This window comes from Balaenoptera physalus (genome assembly GCF_965194825.1).
Source record: "Balaenoptera physalus genome assembly, chromosome: 5".
NCBI lineage: Eukaryota > Metazoa > Chordata > Mammalia > Artiodactyla > Balaenopteridae > Balaenoptera > Balaenoptera physalus.
The window spans coordinates 86,841,762-86,868,925 of NC_138884.1; the positions used below are offsets into that span (position 1 = coordinate 86,841,762).

At 38.7% G+C, this 27,164-nt stretch overlaps 3 protein-coding genes across 14 annotated transcripts in view; all 3 read left to right on the top strand.

Annotated features, from left to right (window-relative positions):
• The window catches only part of TLR1 (toll like receptor 1), a 45,979-nt gene continuing 18,815 nt past the window's right edge, over nt 1-27,164 (top strand). For 3 of the 9 annotated variants that reach the window (XM_082464190.1, XM_082464174.1, XM_082464187.1), the window contains exon 1: nt 1-108. The gene's annotated coding sequence lies outside the window, so the exon portion shown is untranslated. Of the gene's footprint in view, nt 109-9,440; nt 9,503-27,164 lie in introns of those variants that run through there. The other 6 variants (XM_082464179.1, XM_082464188.1, XM_082464189.1 and 3 more) reach the window with 5 other exon arrangements.
• On the top strand, nt 7-26,142 carry TLR6 (toll like receptor 6). 4 transcript variants are annotated; one of them, XM_082464173.1, is made up of 3 exons: nt 9,401-9,502; nt 11,134-11,169; nt 23,175-26,142. In XM_082464173.1, exon 3 carries the CDS (start codon nt 23,244-23,246, stop codon nt 25,635-25,637), a length of 2,394 nt encoding a protein of 797 aa, XP_082320299.1. In that variant the 5' UTR covers nt 9,401-9,502; nt 11,134-11,169; nt 23,175-23,243; the 3' UTR covers nt 25,638-26,142. The 4 variants fall into 4 exon arrangements, 3 of the variants coding, with proteins under 3 accessions (XP_082320297.1, XP_082320299.1, XP_082320298.1); XR_014264394.1 differs by lacking the exon at nt 11,134-11,169 and having other exon boundaries at nt 9,425-9,502; nt 23,175-25,834; nt 25,944-26,142; XM_082464171.1 differs by lacking the exons at nt 9,401-9,502; nt 11,134-11,169 and adding an exon at nt 7-108.
• Nucleotides 9,470-27,164, top strand: part of TLR10 (toll like receptor 10) — a 55,959-nt gene continuing 38,264 nt past the window's right edge. Inside the window, exon 1 of the mRNA XM_082464170.1 lies at nt 9,470-9,502. The gene's annotated coding sequence lies outside the window, so the exon portion shown is untranslated. The remainder of the gene's footprint in view (nt 9,503-27,164) is intronic.

Sequence of the window (27,164 nt, forward strand, 5' to 3'; positions counted from 1 at the left end):
CAGAGCGCGGCGGAAGCCCCGGGCACCTCCTTCCCCAGGCTGCGGGGGTCGCGGCCGCGCTTCCGACCAACCTTGGGGAACTTGGCTTTTCCGGCTTTGTGCCTCCGGGTGAGCTGGAGGGGCGCCCACCCCAACCCAGGGCGGGACTCGGGGTTCTCCGGATCCCTTTCCTTCCTTTAAAAGCGCCCAGGAAACCCCGCAGTTTCAGCGAGAAGGGGCCGCTCAAGTTCAGTAAGAGTTTGCGATCCCCTGGTGGTGCTTTAAACAGCTTTGTCTTACCCTGTTTGTGGGAGTGTAATTTGATTTAAAACCAATCAACCGAATAAAAATACTTTCTAGAAGGCCAGTTTAGAAATGTGGATCAAAATTCAAATGTATTAGCTTTGGCCCAGGAATCCCACATCTGCGAATTGTACTAAGTAAACAGTCAAATGTGCAAATATGTATGTCCAAGGATGTTTATTGTGGTTATTTATGCCGGGGAAAATAACGCGGAAATAATCTGTCCCCCAGTAAAAAGATTGGTGAAGTAAAACTATGGTAACTTCAAACAATCGGATATGCTGTAGTCATTAATTATAACTGTACGTCCAATTTGTTGATATGGAAGGAAGGCGGGCCATAGCCGAATATTAAGTTGAGAGCAAGGGAAGCTTACAAAAGTGTATATATAGTATAAACCTATTCTTGTGAATATGTACATGTATTGTAATTTTTTGTATAAAGTTCAGGGAAAATTTAATTTTAAAAACAGTGATTCTTTCTGAGTTCTGCCATTGTGAGTGTTAGCAAATTGTATTCCAGGTGTGACAGGTGTGTTTTGGTGTACCACAGACACAAACACCATTGCCTGTGACTTCTGTGCCTGCCTAGGGCATAGCAAATACCTTTGCCACACCTGCCCCTCCTTGCCCTGCTGAAAGGCAACAGCCCAATCAGGCATTCCTCCCCTTGTTTTTAAATTTAAATTTAAAGTTAAATTTTATATTGGAGTACAGTTGATTAACAATGTTGTGTTAGTTTCAGTTGTGCATATACATGTATCTATTCTTTTTCAAATTGTTTTCCCATTTAGGTTATTATAGAATATTGAGCAGAGTTCCCTGTGCTATACAGTAGGTCCTTGATGGTTATCTATTTTAAATATAGCAGTGTGTACATGTCAATTCCAAACTCCTAATCTATCTCCCACCACTCTTCCCCCCTGGTAACCATAAGTTCGTTCTCTAAGTCTGTGAGTCTGTTTCTGTTTTGTAAATAACTTCACTTGTATCATTTTTTTTTTAAGATTCCATATATAAGTGAAATCATATTTGTCTTTCTCTTACTTTACTTAGTATGATAATCTCCAGATCCATCCATGTTGCTGCAAATGGCATTATTTCATTCTTTTTAATGGCTGAGTAATATTCCATTGTATATATGTACCACATCTTCTTTATCCATTCATCTGTTGATGGGCATTTGGGTTGTTTCCATGTCTTGACTCTTGCAAATAATGTTGCTATGAACATTGGGGTGCATGTATTTTTTTGAATTAGAGTTTTCTATGGATATTTGCAAAGGAATGGGATTGCTGGATCATATGGTAACTCTATTTTTAGTTTTTTAAGGAACCTCCATACTGTTTTCCATAGTGGCTGCACCAATTTACATTCCCACTAACAGTGTAGAAGGGTTCCCTTTTATCCACACCCTCTCCGGCATTTATTATCTTTAGATTTTAACACCATTCTGAATGGTGAGAGGTGATATCTCATTGTAGTTTTGATTTGCATTTCTCTAATAATTAGTGATGTTGAGCATCTTTTCATGTGCCTCTTGGTCATCTGTATGTCTTCTTTGGAGAAATGTCTATTTAGGTCTTCTGCTAATTTTTTGACTGGGTTGTTTGTTTTTTTGATATTGAGGCACATGAGCTGTTTGTAAATTTTGGAGACTAGTCGCTTGTTGGTTGTATCATTTGCACATATTTTCTCCCATTCTGTGGGTTGTCTTTTCGTTTTGTTTATGGTTTCCTTTGCTGTGCAAAAGCTTTTGAGTTTAACTAGTTCCCATTTGTTTATTTTTGTTTTTATTTCCATTACTCTAGGAGATGGCTTGAAAAAGATATAGCTGCGATTTATGTCAAAGAGTGTTCTGCCTATGTTTTCCTCTAAGAGTTTTATAGTATCTGGCCTTACATTTAGATCTTTAATCCATTTTGAGTTTATTTTTGTGTATGGTGTTAAAGAATGTTCTAATTTCTTTTTTAATTTTACATGTAGCTGTTCAGTTTTCCCAGCACCATTTATTGAAGAGACTGTCTTTCCTCCATTGTATAGTCTTACCTCCTTTGTTGTAGATTAATTGGCCATAAGTGAGTGGGTTTATTTCTGGGCTTTCTATCCTGTTCCATTGATGTATATTTCTGTTTTTGTGCCAGTACCATACTGTTTTGATGACTGTAGCTTTGTAGTATAGTCTGAAGTCAGGGAGCCTGATTCCTCCAGCTCCGTTTTTCTTTCTCAAAATTGCTTTGGCTATTCAGGGCCTTTTGTGTCTCCATACAAATTTTAAGATTTTTTTGTTCCAGATCTGTGAAAAATGCCATTGGTAATTTGATAGGGATAACACTGAATCTGTAGATTGCCTTGGATAGTATAGTCATTTTGACAATATTGATTCTTCCAATCAATGGTATATACAACATGGTATATCTTTCTGTTTGTGTCGTCTTCGATTTCTTTCATCAGTTTTATAGTTTTAGGAGTACAGGTCTTTTGTCTTCTTAGGTAGGTTTATCCAGTTTTCTTTTCTCTTTTGACCCAAACTGTACCTTTACAATAAGAGACTATCAATCAAGCAACAGGTTTTGTTGCCAACTGCTAATTATGCCCTTTTACTCAAATGTTGCTGCTTCAAGCCCACCCAGTTTATTTCAAAACTTTAATTTTTGGCAATGTAAGCAATTTTTATTTAAAAAACTCAGGAGTAGTTAAAATATATAGAAAACTAGAGAATAATATTGAGACAGGCTGGGACCTGGGACCTGGGACCCTTTACTGCACTGCTTGCACCTGGACACACGTCTCCTTAAGCAACAGAATACAAAGAAACTATGAAGGACTAAAGACAGCTGCATGCATGTGCAGTTGGGGCAAAATATGAACAATAAGATACAAAAAAGCCAAAACCCAACTGCCACTTCTGAAGTGCCAGGAGCAAAAGCAGGGTCCTGAGCATGATCCCTGCATGCAGCACCACCAAGGGGGTGGGCAAATGACCTAAGCCACCCTCCAGCCCAACGCACCAATCTGCCCTTACCCTCACCCCATTTAAGGGACCAGCTCACCCACCTTGGGGATCGAGCAAGGACACCTGTTACTTGTTTTCAATCCCTCGTGCTGCAGCACGAGTCCCCATAAAGCCTTGCCTGAATTCCTCGTCTGGCCTCTTAGCAATTTCTATTGATTAAAGAGTCCAAGAACCCAGGTTGGGAACAATATGACAAATACTTATGTGTGTGAAGAAAAGTAGAGAATGGTATGACAATATGTAGATTTAACAAATTTTATTTTTTGCCACATTTATTTTAGAACCTTCTTTTAAAAAGAAAAAAGTTACAGGTATGTTTGAAACCCTGTTCCTCCTAGCCTCCACCTTCTCCGGAGGTAACGGTAACGAGTGTCCTGAGGTTGTTGTGCATCCTTCCCACCCATAGTTCTATTACATTTGACTGCACATATCCTCATTCATCAACACTATATAAAATTGTTTTTCAGTGTTTTAAAATGTTATAAACAACATCCTGTATGCTTGTTTACTCAATATTATATTTTTGAGAATCATTCATATTCATACATGTAGCTCCAGTACATGCATTTTTAAGTCTTCATGGGATTCCATTGTATGAATGTGCCACAATTTATCCATTCCCCACACAATGGACATTTAGTGTGTTTCATGTTTCACTATTACATGTTGTTACATGTGCTGAATGCCAATATAGTGCTATCTACTATATTGCATATAGAGCTGCAATGGTCAACTTTGTATATGTTTTCTTGTATCCCAGGCTAGAAATGGAATAGCAAGTTTACCGTCACTAGATATTATGAAATCGTTCTACACTGTGGTCCCAACCATTCATTAAGCAAAAATTTTTTGAGAGTGCGCTACGTACCTAAAACTGATCTAGGTACTAGGGATGAAATAAGGAGCAGAGCAAAGTCCTGCCCTCCAAGAACTTATATTCTGTCGCCAGGCAGATAGACCCTAACTAGATAATATGCCAGGTGGTGGAATAAAGCAGAATATAGAGTCTATAGGGTCTAGGGAATGATGGGCGGGAGCAACTGTGGTCAGGGAAGTCCCTGCAGATAAAGCGGCACTTCAGCGTAGACTTTAAGGAAGTGAGGGAGTGAACAACGGTGATATGTGGGGACAGTTGCAGGCAGGGGGAACGGCAGGAGCAGTGTGGGAGCATGCTTGTTGTGCTCACAGAATGGTAAGATGGCCAGTGTGGCTGGAGCAGAGGGAGGATGGGGCAGAGTGGAAGGAGATGAGGCCACAGAGGCACTGAAGACTGAGAGATGGGGCAGACCAGGCAGTGCCTTGCAAACTATGGTAGGGATTTGGCTTATGCTTTGAGCGGCAAGGGAATCCTTACAGCTTTTGAGTAGGAGTGTGCCATGATTTTAATTGGGTTGGGATGGGGTTGGGGGTGGTGGAGGGAGAGGTAGAGCCAGATAGACCAATTAGGAGTCCACTGCAGTTACCCACGTGAGGGAGTTGATGGTTTGGCCACGTGGGAGTGGTGGAGGGCATGAGAGCGGTTTTGCTTGTGGATATATTTTAAAGAAAAACTCAACAAAATTTGCTCATGAATTGGGTGTGGCGTTTGAGCGAAAGAAAGAAGTCTCAAATTACTCCAAGGAATTTAGCCTGCAAGAATAGAAGTATCATTTACTGAGATGAGGAAGGATGCAAAAGGGACAGGTTTGGGGTTTGAGGTAGATTGTGGATGGACCTAGAGATTGTCCTACTAAGTGAAGTAAGTTAGAAAGAGAAAGACAGATACCATATGATATCACTTATATGTGACATCTAAAATATGATACAAATGAACTTATTTATGAAACAGAAACAGACTCACAGACAGACAAAACAAATTTATGTTACCAAAGGGGAAGGGGGGTGGGGGAGGGATAAATTAGGAGTTTGGGATTAGCAGATACAAACTACTTTTATAAAATAGGTAAACAACAAGTCCTACTGTATAGCACAGGGAACTGTATTCATTATCCTGTAATAAACCATAATGGAAAAGAATATGAAAAAGAATATATATATATATATATATATATATATATAGAGAGAGAGAGAGAGAGAGAGAGAGAGAGGGTTTGAGAAGATGGGAGGAGAATAATTGGAGATAGTGAGTAAAACAACTTTTTCAAGGATTTCTGGTGTAAAGAGGAGCAGAGAGGAAGAGGTTGTGGGTTCAGAGGAGGGTTTTGTTTTTTACTATGAGAGAAATTGTAGCATTATATGCTAATTGGAATCATACATTAGAGCAAAAAAATGATGATGCAACGTAGAGAGGATAACTCTAAAGGGATTTCCTTGAGTAGATAAGCCGGAGTGAGGTTCAGTGCTTAATGGGGAGGAATTGGCTCGACACAGAGAGTTCATTCAGGGGAACAGAGGAAAGCACAGATAGAACAGGGACAAGTAGGCGCTAGTAGAACTTTGGAGGGAAGATGTGGAAATGCTCTTCTGGCTGCATTTATTTTCTTCCTGAAAAATGAAGCATCAGCAGCTGAAAGTGAGGAAGGAAAGGAGGTGTTGGAAGCATAAGAGGAGGATGTGTTTAAGACAGTGAGAGTGAATGGGCTAGGGAAGGGGAGCAAAAAGGATAGTAGGATCGCTTCTCCCTCTTGAGGCTGGGACCCAGGCATGAATTTCAAGTGAGACAGTCAGCACAGGTGTGTAGTTTCTCCAACTATGTTCAGCTGGTCAGGCTCAATATAGTACAGTGGCGAGTTGGATTTAACCTGGGTTGAGGAGAGAGGAGTAAGGTAGCTGAGGGTGAATTCAGAGAGATGATTAAAAGGGTGGACCATGATCTTTCAGTCCAGTGCAGTGGGACTGGAGAATTGTTGGCATCCAAGAGAAAGAGTTAGAGGCGCTAGTTGAAAAGCGGGATGCTGGCAAGAGAGGTTATGGAGAGAGCACAGCCTTTGGTAATAATAATATGTAGGGTACAATAAGGGAATGCATGGCTGAGGTAGGTTTCAGGACAAGCTCATTAGAAGAGAGAATATCAAAGAACTAAGAAGCCAGGGGAATGAAAGAATCTCTACATAGCTCCTGAAATCACTAGAATTATGACAGTGGTGGTGTTGGACTCAGACAGTGAATGGTGCAAAAATACTCAATGAATGAGGGAGTGATGGGCCTGTGGATGACTGCAACCAGGAGGGGTAGGTTTCAAGGGTTGGAGGGAAGAACAGTGATCTGGAAGTAGCAGTGAGAGTCAGGGAAACCTACATCACCTCCAGGCCCTGAGGTGTGAGGAAAAGAGGGACCACTGGAGACCACTAGGGACCACTAGAGGGCACGGTGTTCAGGATGGTGTTTAGGTCTCAGGGCGCCCTGATCCTCACTGGGTTGGAGTGGAATCACCTGAAGAGCTTTCAAAATAATACTGATGTCTGGCCCCATCCTGGACTATTTAAGTCAGAATCTCTGGACATGTATAAGAGGTCCTGTTTCCTCACATTGTGACCAACACTTGGTATCATTAGATGTTTTAATTTTTGTCCATCCCAGGGGTGTACAATGGTGTCTCCTGGTTGTCTTAATGTTATCCTGTTATCCATTTGATTATATCCTTTGCTAATTCTTACCCCCCTCCCATTGGGTTTGTTAGCCATTTTATTAGTGATTTGTAGGAATTCTTTATATATTTCAGATATTAATCCTTTTGTGGTTATATGTGTTACAAGTATCTTCTGGAATGTGTTTTGTTTTTTCTTTTTAATTCAGCAGAAGATTTTGGTTTTAATATTAAATATCTAAGTTATCAATTTCATTTCTAATGGTTTGTATATTTTATGATGCTGATCATTTTTTATATAACTTGTTTCAAAGCTGTTGGTAGGCAATTGATTTTTTTTTATTGATTTTCCAGGGAAAGAGAAGTTTTTTTAAAGAACAAAAATCATTAAACTAATGTCTTGCTTCTGTTTGTATGGGGACAGTATATTTGCTGGCTTTAGACTATTTTACTTATCCCACTATAATGCTATTTTATTTTTTAAAAATAAAAGTAATGCGTGTACATAGTAAAAAAAAAAAATCAAACAGGACAAAAGTGCATAAAATTATGAGTAAAAATATCTCCCTCCCTTGGTTCTTCGGCTCAAAGGTAACAGTTTCTTAAGTATCCCCTCAGAAAAAAAGATTTTTATGCAGATGTCAGCACAAGTATGTAGACCCTTGTGTTAGATGCCTCTGGCTGCCATAACAAATTCCCACAAATCAGGTGGCTTAAAACAAGAGAAATTTATTCTCTTACACTTTTGGAGGCCGGAAGTCCAAAATCAAGGTGCTGGCAGGGCTGCCAGCTACTGGTGATTCCAGGCATTCCTTGGCTTGTGGCTGCAGAATTCCAATCTCTGCCTCTGTTTTCACCTGGCCTGTTCCTTTCTCTGTGTGTGTGTGTGTGTGTCTCTCCTCTGTGTGTGCCTTACTCCTGGCAAGAAGATAACCTGTGCAGATATCTGAGGGACTGGATTTTATGCAAATGCTGAAATACTCTCCATACTCTTCTGCCCTTTGCTTTTCTTCATTTAATAGTCTTTCCACCTCAGCATAAAAAATGTGAGGCTTGCATAGAATTCTAAAGCTCCTTACTGTAATGACTTGTCTTCCAGGGAAATCACTATTCCAGACACTTTTTATTTATTATCTTCCCCCAAAAGTCACAAGCACTCCCATTTTGTGGATGAATAAATGGAGTCTTTGAGGTTAAGCCACTTGCCCAAGGCCATACAGCTAGGACATGGCATTTGGAGGACTTCTGCCCAGCACTGTCTGTTTGTTTGTTCCACTGCCATGCCATCTTGCACATTACCTGATTTTTGTGGGTTTTGTTAAAGACATTTCTCAGAATTCTAACAGCCTCAACAAGAATAGCCTCTTTGTTCCCGAAAACCAGCATTATTATGCAATACCCTAATGAGCGTTTGTGACCAAATGCTCATAAACATTTTGTCACTGTGTGATGTGACCAAATCTGCAGCGATGTATGTGTGCTTATTTCTTAAAGACTTTGGCTCAGTGTTGTTTGAAATTCCCTCAAACCCATAGCTGGTTCCTTTCTCCTCTGCCTGTTTCACAAAGCTGGCTTCCCAGGGTCACAGGCACCCACTCCACTCTAGCTGTCTCCTCTGTTCATTCAGCAGAGATCCAGCCACTCCTTGTTGACCCTCCCCAGGCCTGTGAAGGCTTCCCGTTATGTTTGATGAGTAAGAATGAATAGTAAGAAGTTGGCCTTTCCTTCCACCTGAAAGCAGAAGTGATTCTAACCCTGATATCCAACTTTGTCGTGGGTCAGACTGTACAGTCTTAACTTGTTTTTTTAACGATGAAATAATGCCAAACAGTGGGATTAATTATAGAATGATTATTTAACTCATATGTTCATTTCTTTACAGAACCTCAGTTAAGGGAAAGTCTTGGGAACAGGGTATCCTGGCTGCCTGAAGTATCTGGTTAATCAGACATCCTCTTTTTGTATCATCAACCTTTGTTGATATTGTTCTAAAATTATTCTAAATGGCCTTTAGAAAATTGATTTTTTATTAGTCTTGCAGGATCTCAGTGGTATTTATTATTTTAGAATTAAAAATGAAAACATCTAACAATACCAAATGTTGGTCAGAACATGGAGAAACAGGATGTAATTTCCCCTAGGTGTGGTAACTACTAAACTTTCCTTAAAAGTTGATTTTTTAAAAACCAGTTCTTGAACCTAAGTTCATTTTATTTTAAAGTATCCCGTCCAGATAAAATAATGCTTCAAAACTGATTGATCATGGTAGTTGCAATTTTATTGGAAATATTAAAAATGGTGATAAAACAGGCAAAGTTCAATAACTTTCCACTGTGGTGACAATTTAACATTCAGGCTGAAAACTTTTACACATAAATATCACCTTAGAAAAACAGTTTTCTTCACACTGAAATTGTCATAAGCTGCGTGATCATATGAATTAAAAAATTTGATTACTGTTTTAATCTGTAGCCCAGAAAAAGCTACTGACCACATGCTTTGCTCAGGGCCTTTGAAGGGGAAATTCGTGTGCAGGGGTAATTCCAGTAATGTCCGACAGATGGCGCAAACCGTTTTTATGGTATTGCTTTACTTGAACTAAGGACTCGCATTTTGTCAAGCACTTATTTTTTTGTGCGCTTACAAGTTACTTTCTCTTCTTCTGAGAAAGAAATCTTGGTAAGTAAGAAGCCTTTTGTGGCTTTTTCAAATTATGGAATAATTACTTCAAATAAGCAAGAAAATGCTAACAATTGTATAGGAAATAGGTAAAGTTTCTTTTAAGTTTTTGCAAAATGACTTTAAGGTTTGTTTTTTTTTTTAAATGTTGCAAGCGTTCTTATTATACAAGAAAGATAAAGATAGAGCTATCTTGAAAGATATAAAAATAACTAGCACTTGTCATAGTTAAGAAAAAAACTAACTGATGTTATTTCTTTCTTCTGTTTTTGTCTACTACATTTTTTTTCACCTTTCCCTAGTTCCTTGTTTTCAGTAAGGTTTACAGTAGTTTGTGCCGCTGATATGGCACCTATCACATGTTATGTATTTTTACCACAGACATGAGTGTTTGATCCTTCCTGTCACATGGTTCTATAATTGTTTATTTGTGTCTGTCACTAATTTATAAGCTTTTGAAAACAGGGCTTATGCCTGTGCTATTCGTATTTATATCCACAGCACTGGACGTCTGGGGCAGTTCTGGCACATAGTACACTCTGAATAAACATTTATTAAATGGAGGAAGTGGCAGGGACTGGCTCAGAACTTGCCTTATTCAACCTTCTCACCTAAACTTTGAAAAATAAAACAGTATTTCTCTTGCATATTTGTTTATTTGATTATGGAATTGCACGTTTTTCCGGTCTTTCCTGTTTCGTAGTTTTTATTTTCATAGATCCTATCCATCATTTTCTTTCTTGATATAGAGCTTCTTCCATCTGTCTCCCCCACCCACACCTTTCATTTGATGCATTAAAGAAAAAACAAAACAAAACACCTTTTACCTTTTATCTCTTCCACTTCCTTTAAAAAAGAAAGTTGTGACCTCTGTAATCTTCCGCTCTCTCGTCTCCCTTTTTCCCTCCTCCATATTTTTTTTTTTCTTAAATAGAGAAGCTCCTGGCTTAAATGTAAACACTAGGAAACGCTTGAGGATATAAATGATCGGGGAGGAATATTTGTGTTTTGGAGGCAGGGTGATATACAGGAAGCTGATCAACTTTCCCACGTAGTGGCTGAGTTTCAGTTCCCTGAACACAGACACCATCCAGAGACCTCTGAGTGGGTTCTCATTCACGAATGTCAATCATCTATCACGTGGAAGAAGTTCTCCCTCTCTCTCTCTCCACACAAATGCAAGTGTATTATATTTCTTTAAATATAGAATACTTTTATATTAGCTATATTTCCAGACAAGCCTTTCAACTTATAAAAGATGTTCAAAATTAGAAATTTTGGAAATATAAATTCATCTATGAGTTAGAGATCTAGAGATAACCACTGTTAGCATTTTGTATATTTCTTTCCATTCTTTTTTTCCCCTAGGCTTTGTGTACATGTCAGTTTTTAATCATATTTAACAGAACTAGAGTCCTACTGCACACACGATTTTGTATTCTTTTGTTCACTTAACATTATATCGTAGAAATTTTTTTTCCAAAGTGCAGTATTTGAGGCTGCATGCTATTCCACGGTATGGGTGTACCATAACTGATTAAACAATTTTCTCTACTAGTCATTATGATTTTTTTCAATTTTTCATCTTCATGAGCAACCTCATAGTAATATTTTTATGTGTATTCCTTTAGAAGAAAATTCTGAGAAGTGGAATTGCTAAAATAAGGGTAAGCATATTTTTAAGGAATTTATACATGGGACCAAATTGCCTTTCACAAAGGTTGTACTAATTTTTCATTCCTGCCAGCAGTAAGTGAGAGTTCTTATTTTAGTACCACCTGCCAACACTGGGTACTATATTTTTGAATTTTCCCAATTTGGTAGGTGAAAATAATCATGCCTTTTAAAAAATATTTAAGAAAAAAATTCCCATTTGATTCACTTTATCTTTTTATACTTAAATATCTTAAATTATAGGCGTGCTAATGATTCATCTCTAAATGCTTCATTCTGTATTTCTAAAAAAAGTACATTTTCCTAACATAGCCGAATAACATTATCAAAAATTAACATTTATTTCTTAATAGAATCTAAAACCTGGTCCCTCTTAAAATCCTTTCTCCCCTTGTTACTCAAGTAACGTTTACAGCAGGTCTGTCTAAGTTGAGATTCAGTCCAATACCACAAGTTTCATTTAGATGTTATACACTATTTTGATTTAATATGATTTTTGTGTGACTGGACGTTATTCATATTATTGACTATTGATTTTGGGGGGATAAATTTTCTGAGCAAATCACGTGATCTACTTAATTTTAAATGTCCAAAATTTGAAAAATATAGGTAACAACTAAAAGGAAAATAACCCCTCCCCTTAAAATTTTACCAGGTAGAGATCATCACTGTTAATATCTTGGTATGTATCTTATTAATTTTTCCATATGCATGTGTACATATTAACTGCTGCACATTTTATAAATAAGCTACTTTTTGTCACATATATATAGTGAGCAATATTCCATGGAATTTGATTTTCATTATTTTAAAGGCCACACAGTAATATTTAATTATATGGAGATACCATAATTTATTTGAACAACCTGCTGTTTTTGGACAGATTTCTTTTTAAAAAAATATTTTTGTACTGGCCCCTTTATTGTACTCTTTTACTGGTTCTAACAGTTTTTTAATTACTTCTCTTGGATTTTCCACATTGACAATAACATAATCTAAAAATAATGATAATTTTATTTCCTCCATTCCAATATTTCTGTCTCTCATTTTCACCCCTTACTTACAATGGCTAGAACTTCTAAAACAGTGTTAAATAATAGTGGGCATCCTTGATATTGACTTTCATGGAAATGCTTTGGGGGTGGGATATTGGTTTAAGTCAGATACTTGATATATTCTTTATCAAGTTTTAAAAGTATCTTTTAAATGTATACTTTAATTAACATGTTTTTAGTCAAAGATGAATGCTGAATTTTATCAAGTGAATTTTTAACATCTATGGAGATGCTCTTCTGTGTTTTTTTTTCCTTTTATCCATTGCTGTGTTATTGTCATAGATTTGCTAATAATAAGTCATGCTTAAAATCCCAGAAACATCCGAATTAATCACCATGTATTATCCCTTCAGCACAGAGCAAGATTGATTAGGGTTTCTTCAATCTGATCTTCTCCCTACTACCAAATAGTTGGAATTTATCTCTTTTACTTATATTTTAATAATATACATATACATACTCTTAATTTTATAATACACATACTTAAACTTATATTTTTCTAACAGAATCTTGAGTTAATTGGTATCTATAGCTTCTTCTCAGTCAGGCAAGGATCTTTACATGCTTTCAGTCCGCTCTGTCCCTCTCCCTCCACTATCCACTAACTCCCTTGTTATCATTGGCAATTTAAATTCCAGATTGTTATTAAAATTTTTGTCATCAATCCTTATTGGGACCTAGCAATAAATTTTCTACTTTCTTTGCAAAGTATTCCTTCTTGATTCCCAATTTTTTTTTTTTTTGAGTCAGTTTCTTTTTCAGAGGATAGAGTCTATCCTTTAGTAATTCATACAGTGGATCTGTCTTCCACATCTTTTAGCATTTCTTTCATATATTTAATCTCTTTGGCCTCTTGGACTGTATTTTGGGAAAATTCTTCTTCTTGGTCTTCTATCTCACTCATTCTCACATTAGCAGTGCCACTCCGCAGTCCAACTCATCCAATGAGTTTTCCATTTCAGTTATTAAGTTTTTAATTTTCATGATTCCTACTCTATTCTTTTTTAGCATCTTACCTCTCTGAGGATATCTATCTATTAAAATGCCTATTCTGCTCTTTTATCTCTGTCTCCTTGGGTGTTAATGTCTGTTGTATCTTGAGTTTGGTTCCTTTCTATCACAGTGTTTGCTTTGTAAAAGTGTCATGCTTCTTGTTTGTGCAACCCAAATTGTGCTTGAGGCTCCATGTTAAAACTGCTTGTTGATCTGTTTTCACAGCCTGCTTGTTGGAAGGGTAGACCAAACTAGTCTGTATTAATTCTATATTGCTGCTGTAACAAATTACCACAAACTTAGTGGCTTAAAAAACACACTTTATCATCTTACAGTTCCATAGGCTAGTAGTCCAACATAGGTCTTGTTGGGTTTAAGATGTTGGCAAGGCTGCATTGCTTCTGGAGCCTCTACGGGAGAATCCACTTAACTTGCCTTTCTGAGCTTCTAGAGGCTGCTTGTGTACCTTGGCTCATGGCCCTCTTCCTCAAGAAAGGTCACGTCCTTCTCATATCACATCACTCTGACCTCTTCTGCCTCCCTTTTCCACTTTTAAGGATACTTTGATTACATTGGGCCCACCTGAGTAACTTTTTTTATTATTATTATTTATTTTATTTTATTTATTTATGGCTGTGTTGGGTCTTCGTTTCTGTGCGAGGGCTTTCTGTAGCAGCAGCGAGCAGGGGCCACTCTTCATCGCGGTGCGTGGGCCTCTCACTATTGCGGCCTCTCTTGTTGCGGAGCACAGGTTCCAGACGCACAGGCTCAGCAATTGTGGCTCACGGGCCCGGTTGCTCCGTGGCATGTGGGATCTTCCCAGACCAGGGCTCGAACCCGTGTCCCCTGCATTGGCAGGCAGATTCTCAACCACTGCGCCACCAGGGAAGCCCGAGTAACTTTTAAGGTCAGCTGATTAGCAATCTTAATTCTACCTGCAACTTTTAATCCCTTTTTCCATGTAACAGCATATTTACAAGTTCTGAGATTAGGAAGTGGACATCTCTGGGAGGCTACTGTTCTGTCTATCGTAGTCCAATCTGCTTGTGGATTTCAGAGACTTCTCTTGGTTTCAGTTCTCCTAAAGACTTCCCTTTCTGCTTTGAAGTGTGTGTGTGTGTGTGTGTGTGTGTGTGTGTGTGTGTATTTCATCATTTTGGGGATTTAGGGCAAGAGGCGGTGGCTAGCACATGTGCATATCACCCTGTTGACGCTCATCATTTTTTTTTTTAAACTTTTGGGTTTATTTATTTATTTATTTATTTATTTATGGCTGTGTTGGGTCGTCGTTTCTGTGCGAGGGCTTTCTCTAGTTGTGGCAAGCGGGGGCCACTCTTCATCGCGGTGCGCAGGCCTCTCACTATTGCGGCCTCTCCTGTTGCAGAGCACAGGCTCCAGATGCGCAGGCTCAGTAATTGTGGCTCACGGGCCCAGCCGCTCCGCGGCATGTGGGATCCTCCCAGACCAGGGCTCAAACCCATGTCCCCTGCATTGGCAGGCAGATTCTCAACCACTGCGCCACCAGGGAAGCCCTCTCATCATTTTTAATGTTTATAATTGAAAATGTGATTTTCTTGATCCAGAACATATTTAGAACATTTTTAAAAGTGATCTTAAAAGTTTATTTTGTAGTCAGAAATACGACTTCACGAATTTCTGCTTTGGGGTATTTGTTTTAAAATTTATTTGACCTAAGAAACAGTTTTAGCAAATGTTCCATGAACCCTGGCACTTAGATATAAAATATTCTCTTTTTGTAGGGTCAAAGTTTATAAGTCTCTATTAAATCCTTTATTAATTATTTTATTCAAACCCTCCATATATGTTTATTTTTTGCTACTTGATCTAACTGTGACCCAGAGAAATATATTACTTTCATTATCAATGTCTCCTTATGTTTTCAGCATTGTTACTTTGTAAATTTTGATGCAATGTTATTCATTGCATAGGTGTTCTTATCTGTTGTATTTTCATTGTGAGCTATTTGTTTTAACCAGTATTAAACAGTAGCTTCTCTTATTCTCATTGCCCAATTCTCTGATACTTTGACCTAATGGAGTATTATACATACAAACTGCAATTTCTGATGAATACACTTGCTAAAGTTCTTATCTCTGCCCCATTTACAAGTATTGTTGTATGTCTTACACCACTCAGAATGAAATGTACCCCCTCAAATCCCTCCTTACCTCTTGCCCAGTTCTTTTTATTTTCCAGCGTTATTGAGATATAATTGGCATACAACACTGTGTAAGTCTAAGGTCTACAGTGTGACAATTTGATACATATATATTGCAGAATGATTACCACAATAAGGTTAGTTATTCACATCCATCACACACACCTTTTTGTGTGTGTCTGGTAATAATATGTATGATCTACTCTCTTAGCGATTTTCAAGTATATTATACATTATTGTTAACTGTAGTCCTCAGGTTGCATATTGGATCCCTAGAACCCATTCGCCTTACATCTGGAAGCTTGTAGCCTTTGACTAACATCTCCCCATTTCCTCTGTTTCCTGGCCACTACCTTTCTACTCTCTGTTCTATGAGTTTGGCTTTTTTAGATCCCACATATAAGTGAGATTATACAGTATTTGTCTTTCTCTGTCTGACTTACTTTCACTTAGCATAATGCCCTCAAGTTCCATTCATGTTGTCACAAATGGCAGTATTTCCTTCTTTTTATGGGTGGATAATATTCCACTGTATGTCTGCACCACATTTTCTTTACCCGTTCGCCCGCTGATAGACACTTAGGTTGTTTCCATGTCTTGGCTATTGGGAATAATGCTGGAATGAACATGGGGGTGCACTATCTTTGATATAGTTATTTCATTTCCTTCAGATACATACCCATAAATGGGATTGCTAGATCACATGGTAGTTCTATTTTTGATTTTTTGAGGGACCTCCATACTGTTTTCCATAGTGGCTGCACCAATTTACATTCCCACCAACAGTGCACAAGGGTTCCCTTTTCTCCACATCCTTGCCAACATTTGTTATCTCTTGTCTTTTTGAGAATAGCCATTCTAACAGGTGTGAGGTGATATCTCATTGTGATTTTGATTTACATTTCCCTGATGATTAGTGATGTTGTGCATTTCTTCATGTACCTGTTTGCCATCTGTATATCTTCTTTGGAAAAACTGTCTATTTAGGTCTTCTGCCCATTTTAAAATAAAATTATTTAAGTTTTTGTTTTGTTTTCACTATTGAGTTGTATGAGTTCCTTACATATTTTGGATATTAACCCCTTACCAGATAAAATGGTTTATATTTTCTCCTATTCTGTTGGTTGATTTTTCATTTTGTTGATTGTTTCTGTTGCTGTGCAGAAGATTTTTAGTTTGATGTAGCTCCATTTGTTTATTTTTGCATTTGTTGCTTATGTTTTTGGTGTCAGATCCAAAAAAAATCATTTCCAAGACCAAAGTCAGGGAGCTTTTCTCCTACTTGTTTTTCTAGGAGTTTTATGGTTTCAGATCTTACAGTTAAGTCTTTAATCCATTTGGAGTAAATTTTTGTGAGCGGGGTAAGACAGGGGTTCAATTGCATTCTTTTGCATGTGCTTATCCACTTTTCCAAACACCATTTATTGGAGAGACAGCCCTTTCTGCATTGAGTCTTCTTGACTCTCTTGCCAAATATTAGTTGACCATATATGTGTGAGCTTAGTTCTCAGCTCTTGATTTTGTTCCATTGGTCTGTGTGTCTGTTTTTATGCTAAATTTATACTGTTTTGATTACTATAGCTTTGTAATATGGTTTGAAACCAGGAAGTGTGATGCCTCCAGCTTTGCTCTGTCTCAGGCTTATTTTGTCTAGTCAGGGTCTTTTGTGGCTCCATATGAATTTTAGGATTTTTTTTTTCATTTCTGTGGAAAATGCCTTTGGAATTTGTTAGGGATTGCATTGAATCTATAGATGGCTTTGGGTGGTGTGGACATTTTAACAATATTAAGTTTTCTAATCCATGAACATGGCATATCTTTCCATTTATTTGTGTCTTCTTCAATTTCTTTCATCAATTCCTTATAGTTTTCAGTGTACAGGTCTTTCACCTCCTTGGTTAAATTTATTCTTAAGTATTTTATTATTTTTCTTGCATTTGTAAATGGGATTGTTTTCTTTATTTCTTTTTCATATAGTTTGTTGTTAGCACATAGAAACACAGCTAATTTTGTATGTTGGTTTTGTATCCTGAAACTTACTGAATTTGTTTATTCTAACAGTTTTTTGGTGGAATCTTTAGGATTCTCTACATATAAAATCATATCATTTGCAAACAGAGATAATTTTACTTCTTCTTTTCCAATTTGGACACCTTTATTTCTTTTTCTTGCCTAATTGCTCTGGCTAGGACTTTCAGTACTGTGTTGAATAGGAGTGGTGATAGTGCTTCTTGCTCAGTTCTTACCTGATAATGTCCATCACTGACTAGGTGTAGAAATCTTGGAGAGCTGGGGGGTGGTGGTCTTCAGAGGGAAAACTCAGTATTCTGACCCATTAACATCAGTAGCATTGGGGTAAAAGAAATGCTACTTAATTGCCTGGTTGTTACTTATCCTTGGTGTTTGAATCAGAGACAAACAGGTAGAGGGACAAAATTCTTTCCTACCTTTCAGAAGGGAATCTGTTTTCCTGAAACAAAGCTTGAGTATGCCAGGTTTTCCTTAATACAGCTCCAGATATTTCTTCATGAGTGTAAATGCTTTTGGATCCGGCCAATAATTTTCCATCCTTCTTTGGTTTTGGTGGCAAGGTGGGTTTTTGAGAGTTTCTGTGTTTTCTGGGTGTTTTGATGGGCAGTTGGGAAATGCTGTATTGGAGGAGCCGGGAGGGACTTTTAACTGCTATATGCCATTTTGTAATGAAATTTCCCCAACCCAGAAGAGTTTTTACTCTTCCAAAGTATGACTAATTGAAACTATTCATCTCTTAACTATTTTGCTGTTTCCAGTATGCCCTCAAGTGATGAACAGTGGATCCTTTTGTTAATAAAACTGAACAACAACAAGTAGTCAAAATCTGTTCTCAATTATTCCTGCTACACAGGACCCTGTTGCCTGCTCTTGTCCCCTGGGGCCTCCTAGATGCTTTTTTGTGGAGATCAGATCCTAAGTAGGGTTGAGCAAGCCTCGAAGTTCTAGCCCTTTGTCTTGGTAAGCAGATATTGAGTCTGTGAGTGCATACACCTGCCTCCTCCCCTCAGTCAGGTAATCTTTTCTCATTCACTCAGCATCATTGTCATGAGAGGCAATGTCTTGTAATCCATTGTAGTACAGTGAGACTTTCTGGGCTCTGGGAAGACTTTTGTCTTACATGCAGCAGCTTTATCCTGATGTGCCTTCCGATTTCTTCAGTGCACTTTTTAATATTTCTCCATCTTCTCCAGTTTTATCAGTGTGTCAACTGTAGGAACTTGATGATTTCAGATTATCAAGTGCCGAATCCTGCCTCTCTGAATTTGTTGCTTCTGGTCTAATGTGAATGGGAAAAACATATTTCCATGTTTATGGGAATTGTGTCCAAAAATGAGATCCTGCAACTAAAAAAAAAATCCTGTGACTGGAAAGAGCAGAGTATATGTGTTATCTCAACGGACCCTTGCCAGTCTGTGAAGCACTTCTAACCTCTGCCTATAGGTGGTTCCAGGCAGATGTGGTGTGGACACTCCAATGTAGGTGCAGGAGGCTGCCCTGTGGCCATCACAGCTGCTACTGCTGCTCTCAGGATGCTGCTGAGAGAATTAGGTGGCTGTGGAGCCTGGTGTGTCCTGGCCAGCTTTTGTTTCCTGCTGGGGCTCATAGATATTTTTCTGTGCAGATCAGAGCTGGAGTGGGATAGACTCACGAATGTGTGTCTGAATTTCTGGGACTGGCTTCTTGCTTGACCTTTTGCACAATTTTATTTTCACCCCTTTGTCTCAGTCACAAGCATGATGTCTATGGGCTGGTGAATCTGCTTTCACCTCTCAGCTAGTCATCAATGCCTGGCTTGGCCTGTATTAATCATATCTTCTCATATGGCTCCATGAACGGTAGTATCCTCTCTTACAGCCCAGCTACAGCTGGTTTTGTTGAGGTCCAATTCATGGGGGTAAAGAGTATAAGTAGTTCTTCCTTGTAACACAAACTTGGCCTCATTCCTATCCTCATCTACCCTCACAAGAGGATTTACCCCTGTCATATGCCATAGAGATTTAGCCATCAAGCTACAGGGAGATGGGCCTTCCAACCAGGCCTCAGGGACTTGTCAACCACCTTCCTCCCCATCCTTTTCATCTCATGTTGTTTTGGCCAAATTGCGTTGAGGATCTGAAGGTCTAGCCTACTGCTGGCGTGGCTCTGCAATGCCCACCAGGAGGACCTCTCAGGCTCATCTCAACATTCAGACCCACAAGCCCTAATAGGCCACACTTGGTCCCAGTTTACTCAGGAAGATACAGGAGAGGAAATAGAGCTCAGGTTTCCTTCTTGGTATTTATAGTTCATACGCAGTCCTTTCGGCCTGGATGCTATTTACCGTTCAATGGTCATTTTTTTAAAAATAAATTTATTTATTTGTTTTTGTTTTTGGCTGTGTTGGGTCTTTGTTGCTGTGCACGGGCTTTCTCTAGTTGTGGTGAGCTGGGCTACTCTTTGTTGTGGTGCGTGGGCTTCTCATTGCGGTGGCTTCTCTTATTGTGGAGCACGGGCTCTGGGCGCGTGGGCTTTGGTAGTTGTGGCTCGCGGGCCCTAGAGCACAGGCTCAGTGGTTGTGGCACACGGGCTTAGTTGCTCCACGGCATGTGGGATCTTCCCAGACAAGGGATGGAACCCATGTTCCCTGCATTTGCAGGCGGATTCTTAACCACTGCGCCACCAGGGAAGCCCCTCAATGGTCATTTTTATCATAAGTGATTCTTCCTGATAACACAGCTGACATTCTCCCTGTATCAGGTTTCCAGAAAAGAGTTAGATCAGATTAGTCCATGGAGAAGGAGAGAAATGAGTTTGTTAACCCTTCACCCATGAGGGGTCACTGGTTGCAGCAGATGGCTGAGCGTAGTACCAAATTGAATACTGGCGTAGACTCTTGAGAATATCTTGTAGTTTTTGGCAGTAGCTCCTTGCGTACCCTTTTGTACAATTTTAGATGATCAAACTGACTGACTGGTAAACATTTTGAGGGAATAAGAGGATTGCCCTTTGAAAGAGCAATAAAGTATGCTGAATCCAATGAAAAGAGACCATAGTCATGTAGTTAGCTTTTAAGACAGTTGATTTAAAGTCTTTGTCTAGCAAGTCAATGCCTGTGCTTCCTCGGGGACCATTTCTATTGACTTTTCTTCTCCTTTTTTTTTTTTTTTTTTTAATAGACTTTATTTTTTAGAGCAGTTTTTGGTTTACAGAAAATTTGAGTAAATGGACCGGAGAGTTCCCATATACTCCCTTTCCACTGCACACAATTTTCCTTATTATAACATTTTGCATTAGTGTGGTATATGTGTTATAATTGATGAACCAATATTGCTATATTATTAACTAAAGTCTATACTTTACATTAGGATTCAATCTTTGTGTTGCATAGTTCTATAAGTTTGACAAATGCGTAAGGTCATATATCCACCATTACAATATCACATGGAATAGTTTCAGTGCCCTAAAAGTCCTCTATACTCTGCCTATTCATCCCCTACTCCCCCAGCCTCTGTCAACCACTGATCTTTAATGTCTCTTTAGTTTTGCCTTTTCCAGAATGTCAGAGAGTTGGAATCATACAGTTGGTAGCCTTTTCTGATTGGCTTCCTCACTTAGCAATCTGCATTTTGGTTCCTCCATGGCTTGACAGCTCATTTCTTTTTATTGCTGAATAATAATCCATTGGATGGATGTACCACAGCTTGTTTATCTTTTTACCTATTGAAAGACATCTTGTTGCTTTCAGTTTGGGGCTGTTATGAATAAAGCTTCTATCAACATCCACATGCATGTTTTTGTGTAGACATAGATTTTCAGTTCATTTGGGTAAATATCTAGGAGTGTGATTGCTGGCTTATATGGTAAGACTGTTTAGCTATGTAAGAAACTGTCAGACTGTCTTCCAAAATATCTGTACCATTTTGAATTTCAATAATGAATGAAAGTCCCAGTTGCTCCATATCCTCATCAATATTTGATGTTGTTTCAGGATTGATTGGCCACTCTAACAGGTATGTAGTAGTTCCTCGTTGTTTTAATTTGCAATTCCCTAATGACAGATGGTATTGAGTATATTCTCATGTTGTTATTTGCCATTTGTGTATCTTCTTTGGCGAAATATCTGTTCAGATCTTTTGCCCATTTTTAAATTGTGTTGTTTATTTTCCTGTTGAGCTTGAGTTCTTCATTTATTTTGGATACAAGTTCTTTAACAGATATGTGCTTTGCAAATATTTTCTCCCAGTCTGTGGCTTGTCTTTTCATTTTCTTAATTGCAAAGCAGAAAATTTTAATTTTAATGAAGTCCAACTTAACATTTTTTTCTTTCATGGATTGTACTTTTGATGTTGTGTCTAAAAGTCATTGCCAAATTCAGGGTCACCTAGATTTTCTCCTATACTAACCTCTAGAAGTTTTATAGTTTTGTATTTTACATTTAGGTCTATGGTCCAATTTGAGCTAGACCTCCTTTTTTTTTTTTTTTTTTTTTTGCATGTGGAATGTCTAGTTCTTCCAGCACTATTTGTTAAAAAGACTATCTTTTCTTCACTGAATTGTCTTTGCTCCTTTGTAAAGGATCAGTTGACTGTATTTGGATGGGTTTATTTTTGAGCTCACTATGCTGGACAGTTGATCTATCTGTCCATTCTTTCACCAATACCACACTGTCTTGATTGCTGTAGCTTTATGTAAGACTTGAAGTTGGGTAGCATCAATTCTCTAACTTTGTTCTTTTAATTGTTTTTCCTATGAATGAACAATACTTTTTTATTTCTCTGCATGCCTCATAGTTCTTTTGCTTCAGTCAGACATTTTGAATATGATAACGTGGTAACTCTGGAAATATTAGGATGTGGTAACTCAGATTCTTCTCTTTCCCAGCATTTGTTGTTGCTGCTTGCTGTGGGATGTGGTTGTTTATTTGTTTAGTGATGTTTCTAAACTATTTTTGTAAAGACTGTATTCCTTCTTGTGTGTGGCCATTGAATTCTCTGTTCCATTGGCTTAGTGGTCAGCTAGTGATTTGACAGAGATTTTCTTAAACATCTGGAGAAAAAAACAAAACAAAACAAAACAAAAAACACCTGATCTTTGCAGATTGGCTCTGTGTTGAAGCATTTCTTCAGTGCTTATCCAGCCTGTTTACAACTCTGCCTTAGCTTTTACTTTCTGCTTGCACAGAGCCTAAAAGCCAACCAGAGGTGAATGTTTAGGATTTTCTCAGGTCTTCTCTAAGCATGCATCCAGCCCTGGGCATGTGTATGGCTTCTAGATTACCTGGGATACATGGAGCTTTCCAGAGCCTTTTTTCTCCCATGTATCTCCTTTCCCAGCTTCCTTCTTCTCTGGCTTTTTGGTGTGTCTGCTGCCTGCCCCATCTCTTATCCCTTGCTCCAGGTGGTTGTGGCTAGTGTTCGTGCCTTTAAAGGTTTTCGAAACACTGTCCAGGAGGCTGCTGCAGCCCTGGGAAAGTTCTGAGTTGGATGGGATGAAACAAAGGCACGCTCCTGAGTGGATCCCTCAGAGAGCCACCAAGACAGGTTAGAACACACAACCACAATTCTTTGATAACAAGGTCTGTATTGCCTTTCCTGGCACAAGCAACTTGTATAACTGGAAAAAATAACACATTAAATTATGGGGACAGAAATGATTCTGATAATGAATGAAGAACTCACTGAGATTTTGTGTTTAGTAAGCTGAGTTTTGAGAGCAATCATCCAATCTTTATACATCTTAATGTATATTATATTTCTAGAATTTGGATTCATATCAAGATGTTCTGAAGAATAGCAACAACCCTCTAGGGGATAGCCACTTCAACATCATGACCAAAGACAAAGAATCTGCTGTCAGAAACCTTCATTTTGTTTACATCCTGACATTAGTATTTGGAACCATAATCCAGTTCTCTGATGAAAGTGAATTTGTGGTGGACATGTCAAAAACAGGCCTTATTCGTGTTCCCAAAGACCTGTCACCAAAAACCGAAGTCTTAGATATGTCTCAAAACTACGTATCTGAGCTTCACCTCTCTGACATCGGCTTTCTCTCAGGGCTGAAAGTTTTGAGACTTTCCCATAATAGAATCCAGTGCCTTGATATTAGTATTTTCAAGTTCAACCAGGATTTGGAATATTTGGATTTATCTCACAATCGGTTGCAGAAGATATCCTGTCATCCGATCACTACAAGTCTCAAGCATTTAGACCTCTCATTCAATGACTTTGATACCCTGCCCATCTGTAAGGAATTTGGCAGCTTGACTCAACTGAATTTCTTAGGATTAAGTGCTACAAAGTTACAGCAATTAGATCTACTACCAATTGCTCACTTGCACCTAAGTTGCATCCTTCTGGATTTGGAAGGTTATTTTGTGAAAGAAAATGAGAAAGAAAGTCTTCAAATTCTGAATACAAAGGAACTTCACCTTGTTTTTCACCCAAATAGCTTCTTCTCTGTCCAAGTTAACATATCAGTGAATAGTTTAGGGTGGTTACAACTGACTAATATTAAATTGAATGATGACAACTGTCAAGTTTTAATTAAATTTTTATCAGAACTCACTAGAGGGCCAACCTTACTGAATATTACCCTAAACCATATGGAAACAACTTGGAAATGTTTGGTTGGAGTTTTTCAATTCCTTTGGCCCAAACCTGTAGAATATCTCAATATTTACAATTTAACAATAGTTGAAAGCATCAATGAAGAAGTTTTTACTTATCATGAAACAACATTGAAAGCACTGAATATAGAACATGTTATAAACAGAGTTTTTATTTTTTCACAGACAGCATTATACACAGTGTTTTCTGAGATGACTATTACGATGTTAACCATATCAGACACACCTTTTGTACACATGCTTTGTCCTCAGAAACCAAGCACATTCACGTTTTTGAACTTCACCCAGAATATTTTCACAGATAGTGTTTTTCAAAATTGCCACACTTTAACTCAATTGGAGACACTTATTCTACAAAAGAATGAATTAAAAGACCTTTTCAAAGTAGGTCTTATGACTAAGGATATGCTGTCTTTGGAAATACTGGATGTTAGCTGGAATTCTTTGGAATATGATAGACATGATAGAAATTGCACTTGGGTTGGGAGTTTAGTGATGTTAAATTTATCTTCAAATATACTTACTGACTCTGTTTTCAGATGTTTACCTCCCAGGGTCAAGGTTCTTGATCTCCACAATAACAGAATAAGGAGCATCCCTAAAGATGTCACCAGTCTAGAAACTTTGCAAGAACTCAATGTTGCTTCCAATTCTTTAGCCCACCTTCCTGGATGTGGTACCTTTAGCAGCCTTTCCATACTGATCATTGACTATAATTCAATCTCCAACCCATCAGCTGATTTCTTCCAGAGCTGTCAGGAGATTAGGTCCCTAAAAGCAGGGAACAATCCATTCCAATGTACATGTGAGTTAAGAGACTTTATCCAAAGGGTAGGCCAAGTATCAAGTGAAGTGGTAGAGGGTTGGCCTGATTCTTATAAGTGTGATTATCCAGAAAGCTATAAGGGAACCCCACTAAAGGACTTCCATGTATCTCAATTATCCTGCAACACAGCTCTGCTGATTGTCACCATTGGGGTCTCTGGGCTGGTGTTGGCTGTTACAGTGACTGTCCTCTGTATCTACTTGGATCTGCCCTGGTATCTCAGGATGGTGTGTCAGTGGACCCAGACCCGGCACAGGGCTAGGAATGTACCCTTAGAAGAACTCCAAAGAGCACTCCAGTTCCATGCTTTTATTTCATACAGTGAACATGATTCTGCCTGGGTGAAGAATGAACTTGTACCTTGTCTAGAAAAAGAAGATATAAGAATTTGTCTCCATGAGAGAAACTTTGTTCCTGGCAAGAGCATCGTGGAAAATATTATAAACTGCATTGAGAAAAGTTACAAGTCCATCTTTGTTTTGTCTCCCAACTTTGTCCAGAGTGAGTGGTGCCATTATGAACTCTACTTTGCCCACCACAATCTCTTCCATGAAGGATCTAATAACTTAATCCTGATCTTGCTGGAACCCATTCCACAGAACAGCATTCCTGGCAAGTATCACAAGCTGAGGGCTCTCATGGCACAGAGAACTTATTTGGAATGGCCCAAGGAGAAGAGCAAACATGGACTTTTTTGGGCTAATATTAGAGCTGCTTTTAATATTAAATTAACACTAGTCACTGAAAATGATGATGTGAAAGCTTGAAAAAATAAAAAGATCGGAAGTCCAACTTAAGAAACCATCATTAACTTGGATTCTGATGGACACTGTGCTTTCAATTTATTGTGGATGCTGCCTTCATTATCTCCATGCATTCAGGAAACACTTAATGACAACTGTGTTTCAGCTGACCTGGGAACCAGACTGGGGGCTGTGGTGGTGCTCAAACTTGCTGATGACAGGTAGCTCAGTCTCTTCTGGTTGAACCATTCTGTTTCAAATTGAAACAAGCTCTTTTGAGTAAATGCTCAGTCGTTCAAGGACCTTTCCCCTCTCTTCTCCTTTCCCCAGAGGAGTTTGTGTGAGCACGAGTTTATGAGACTTCATGGCAGCAAGGAAAGAGTCAACCTCAGAACTGTATGCAGTGGTGCTTGGAGTGTCCTGTGGATCCTCATCGGCCTCTGGTCGCCTCTGTTATCCTGCTCTACTTTGGGGCTGGGGGAAAAATTAGACCAGATATGGAAAATAAAGATACTATTTTTTTTCTTCATATCTGAGTAATAGTTTATAAAATGTTTGACTTTGCTACACAAATATGCAATTAATCAGTAGCGACTCATGGCATTGGTAGTCTATGTATATAAAGGGAAATAGAGTCTTAGTCATAGGCTGTTGAGGCCAGAGACATGATTTACTGGCTTGCCAAGTAAACTGAGAGCCAAATTTATTTGTAACCGATTGAATAGGAGTTATCTGGTTGTGTTAGAATTTTGGCGAATGCCTCAAAGCTGACAAAAGGCAGTAAATATCACCACATTTTAAACAGATATTAGACACAGCCAGGCTGGAATTACTAAAAAATAGCAGAAAGAGGTCAGTAACTATCAGTAACTATCAACTCATATTACTTATTTTCAGAAGACTGGCTTCAAAAGGGTGATTAGAGAGTCATTAAGTAGAGGTTCTAGACTTATGGGGAAATTGCTTTGGATTTCTTCCAAAGGCAACCGAGATGGGCTCTAAGCTTAGGAGAAGAGTAACCTCACATCCTACTCCCAGCCTGAAAGCTTGCAGAGTAACAGGAATGCACAGGTCCAGTGCGGCAGACAGAGTATGGAGTGAGAGCTCTTGGAAGAGCTGGATGAGTGTCACCTATTGGCAAACAATGCTTTGCAAATATAGGTGCTTGATAAATATTTGTTGAATGAATGGATGAGTGCTTCTCACCTGGAGAATTCAAGAGGTAAGAGGGTGGCTTGGGCAGCCCAAAATGGCAGGATGAGGAAAGAAAGGAAGCAGTGATTGCAACCTACCCTTCCATTATTTGGCATGGCAGAAGTGTTGTGGATTTCCTGTGGGCCATAATGACCATGGGAAGGGTAGCTGGGCTTGAGTTGTCATGATACGACTTTAGCTAATAGGGCAGCCTGTTGTGCAAAGGGACAATACTGCTGAGAGGCAAGGGGTTAGGGAGAAGAGGCGTATGACTTGGGGGGTCAGAGGGGTGCTGCAAGAGGTCAGCCAGAGAATGTGCCACTTGCATCAAAGAGCTGTGCAATGTGGGATCCCCCC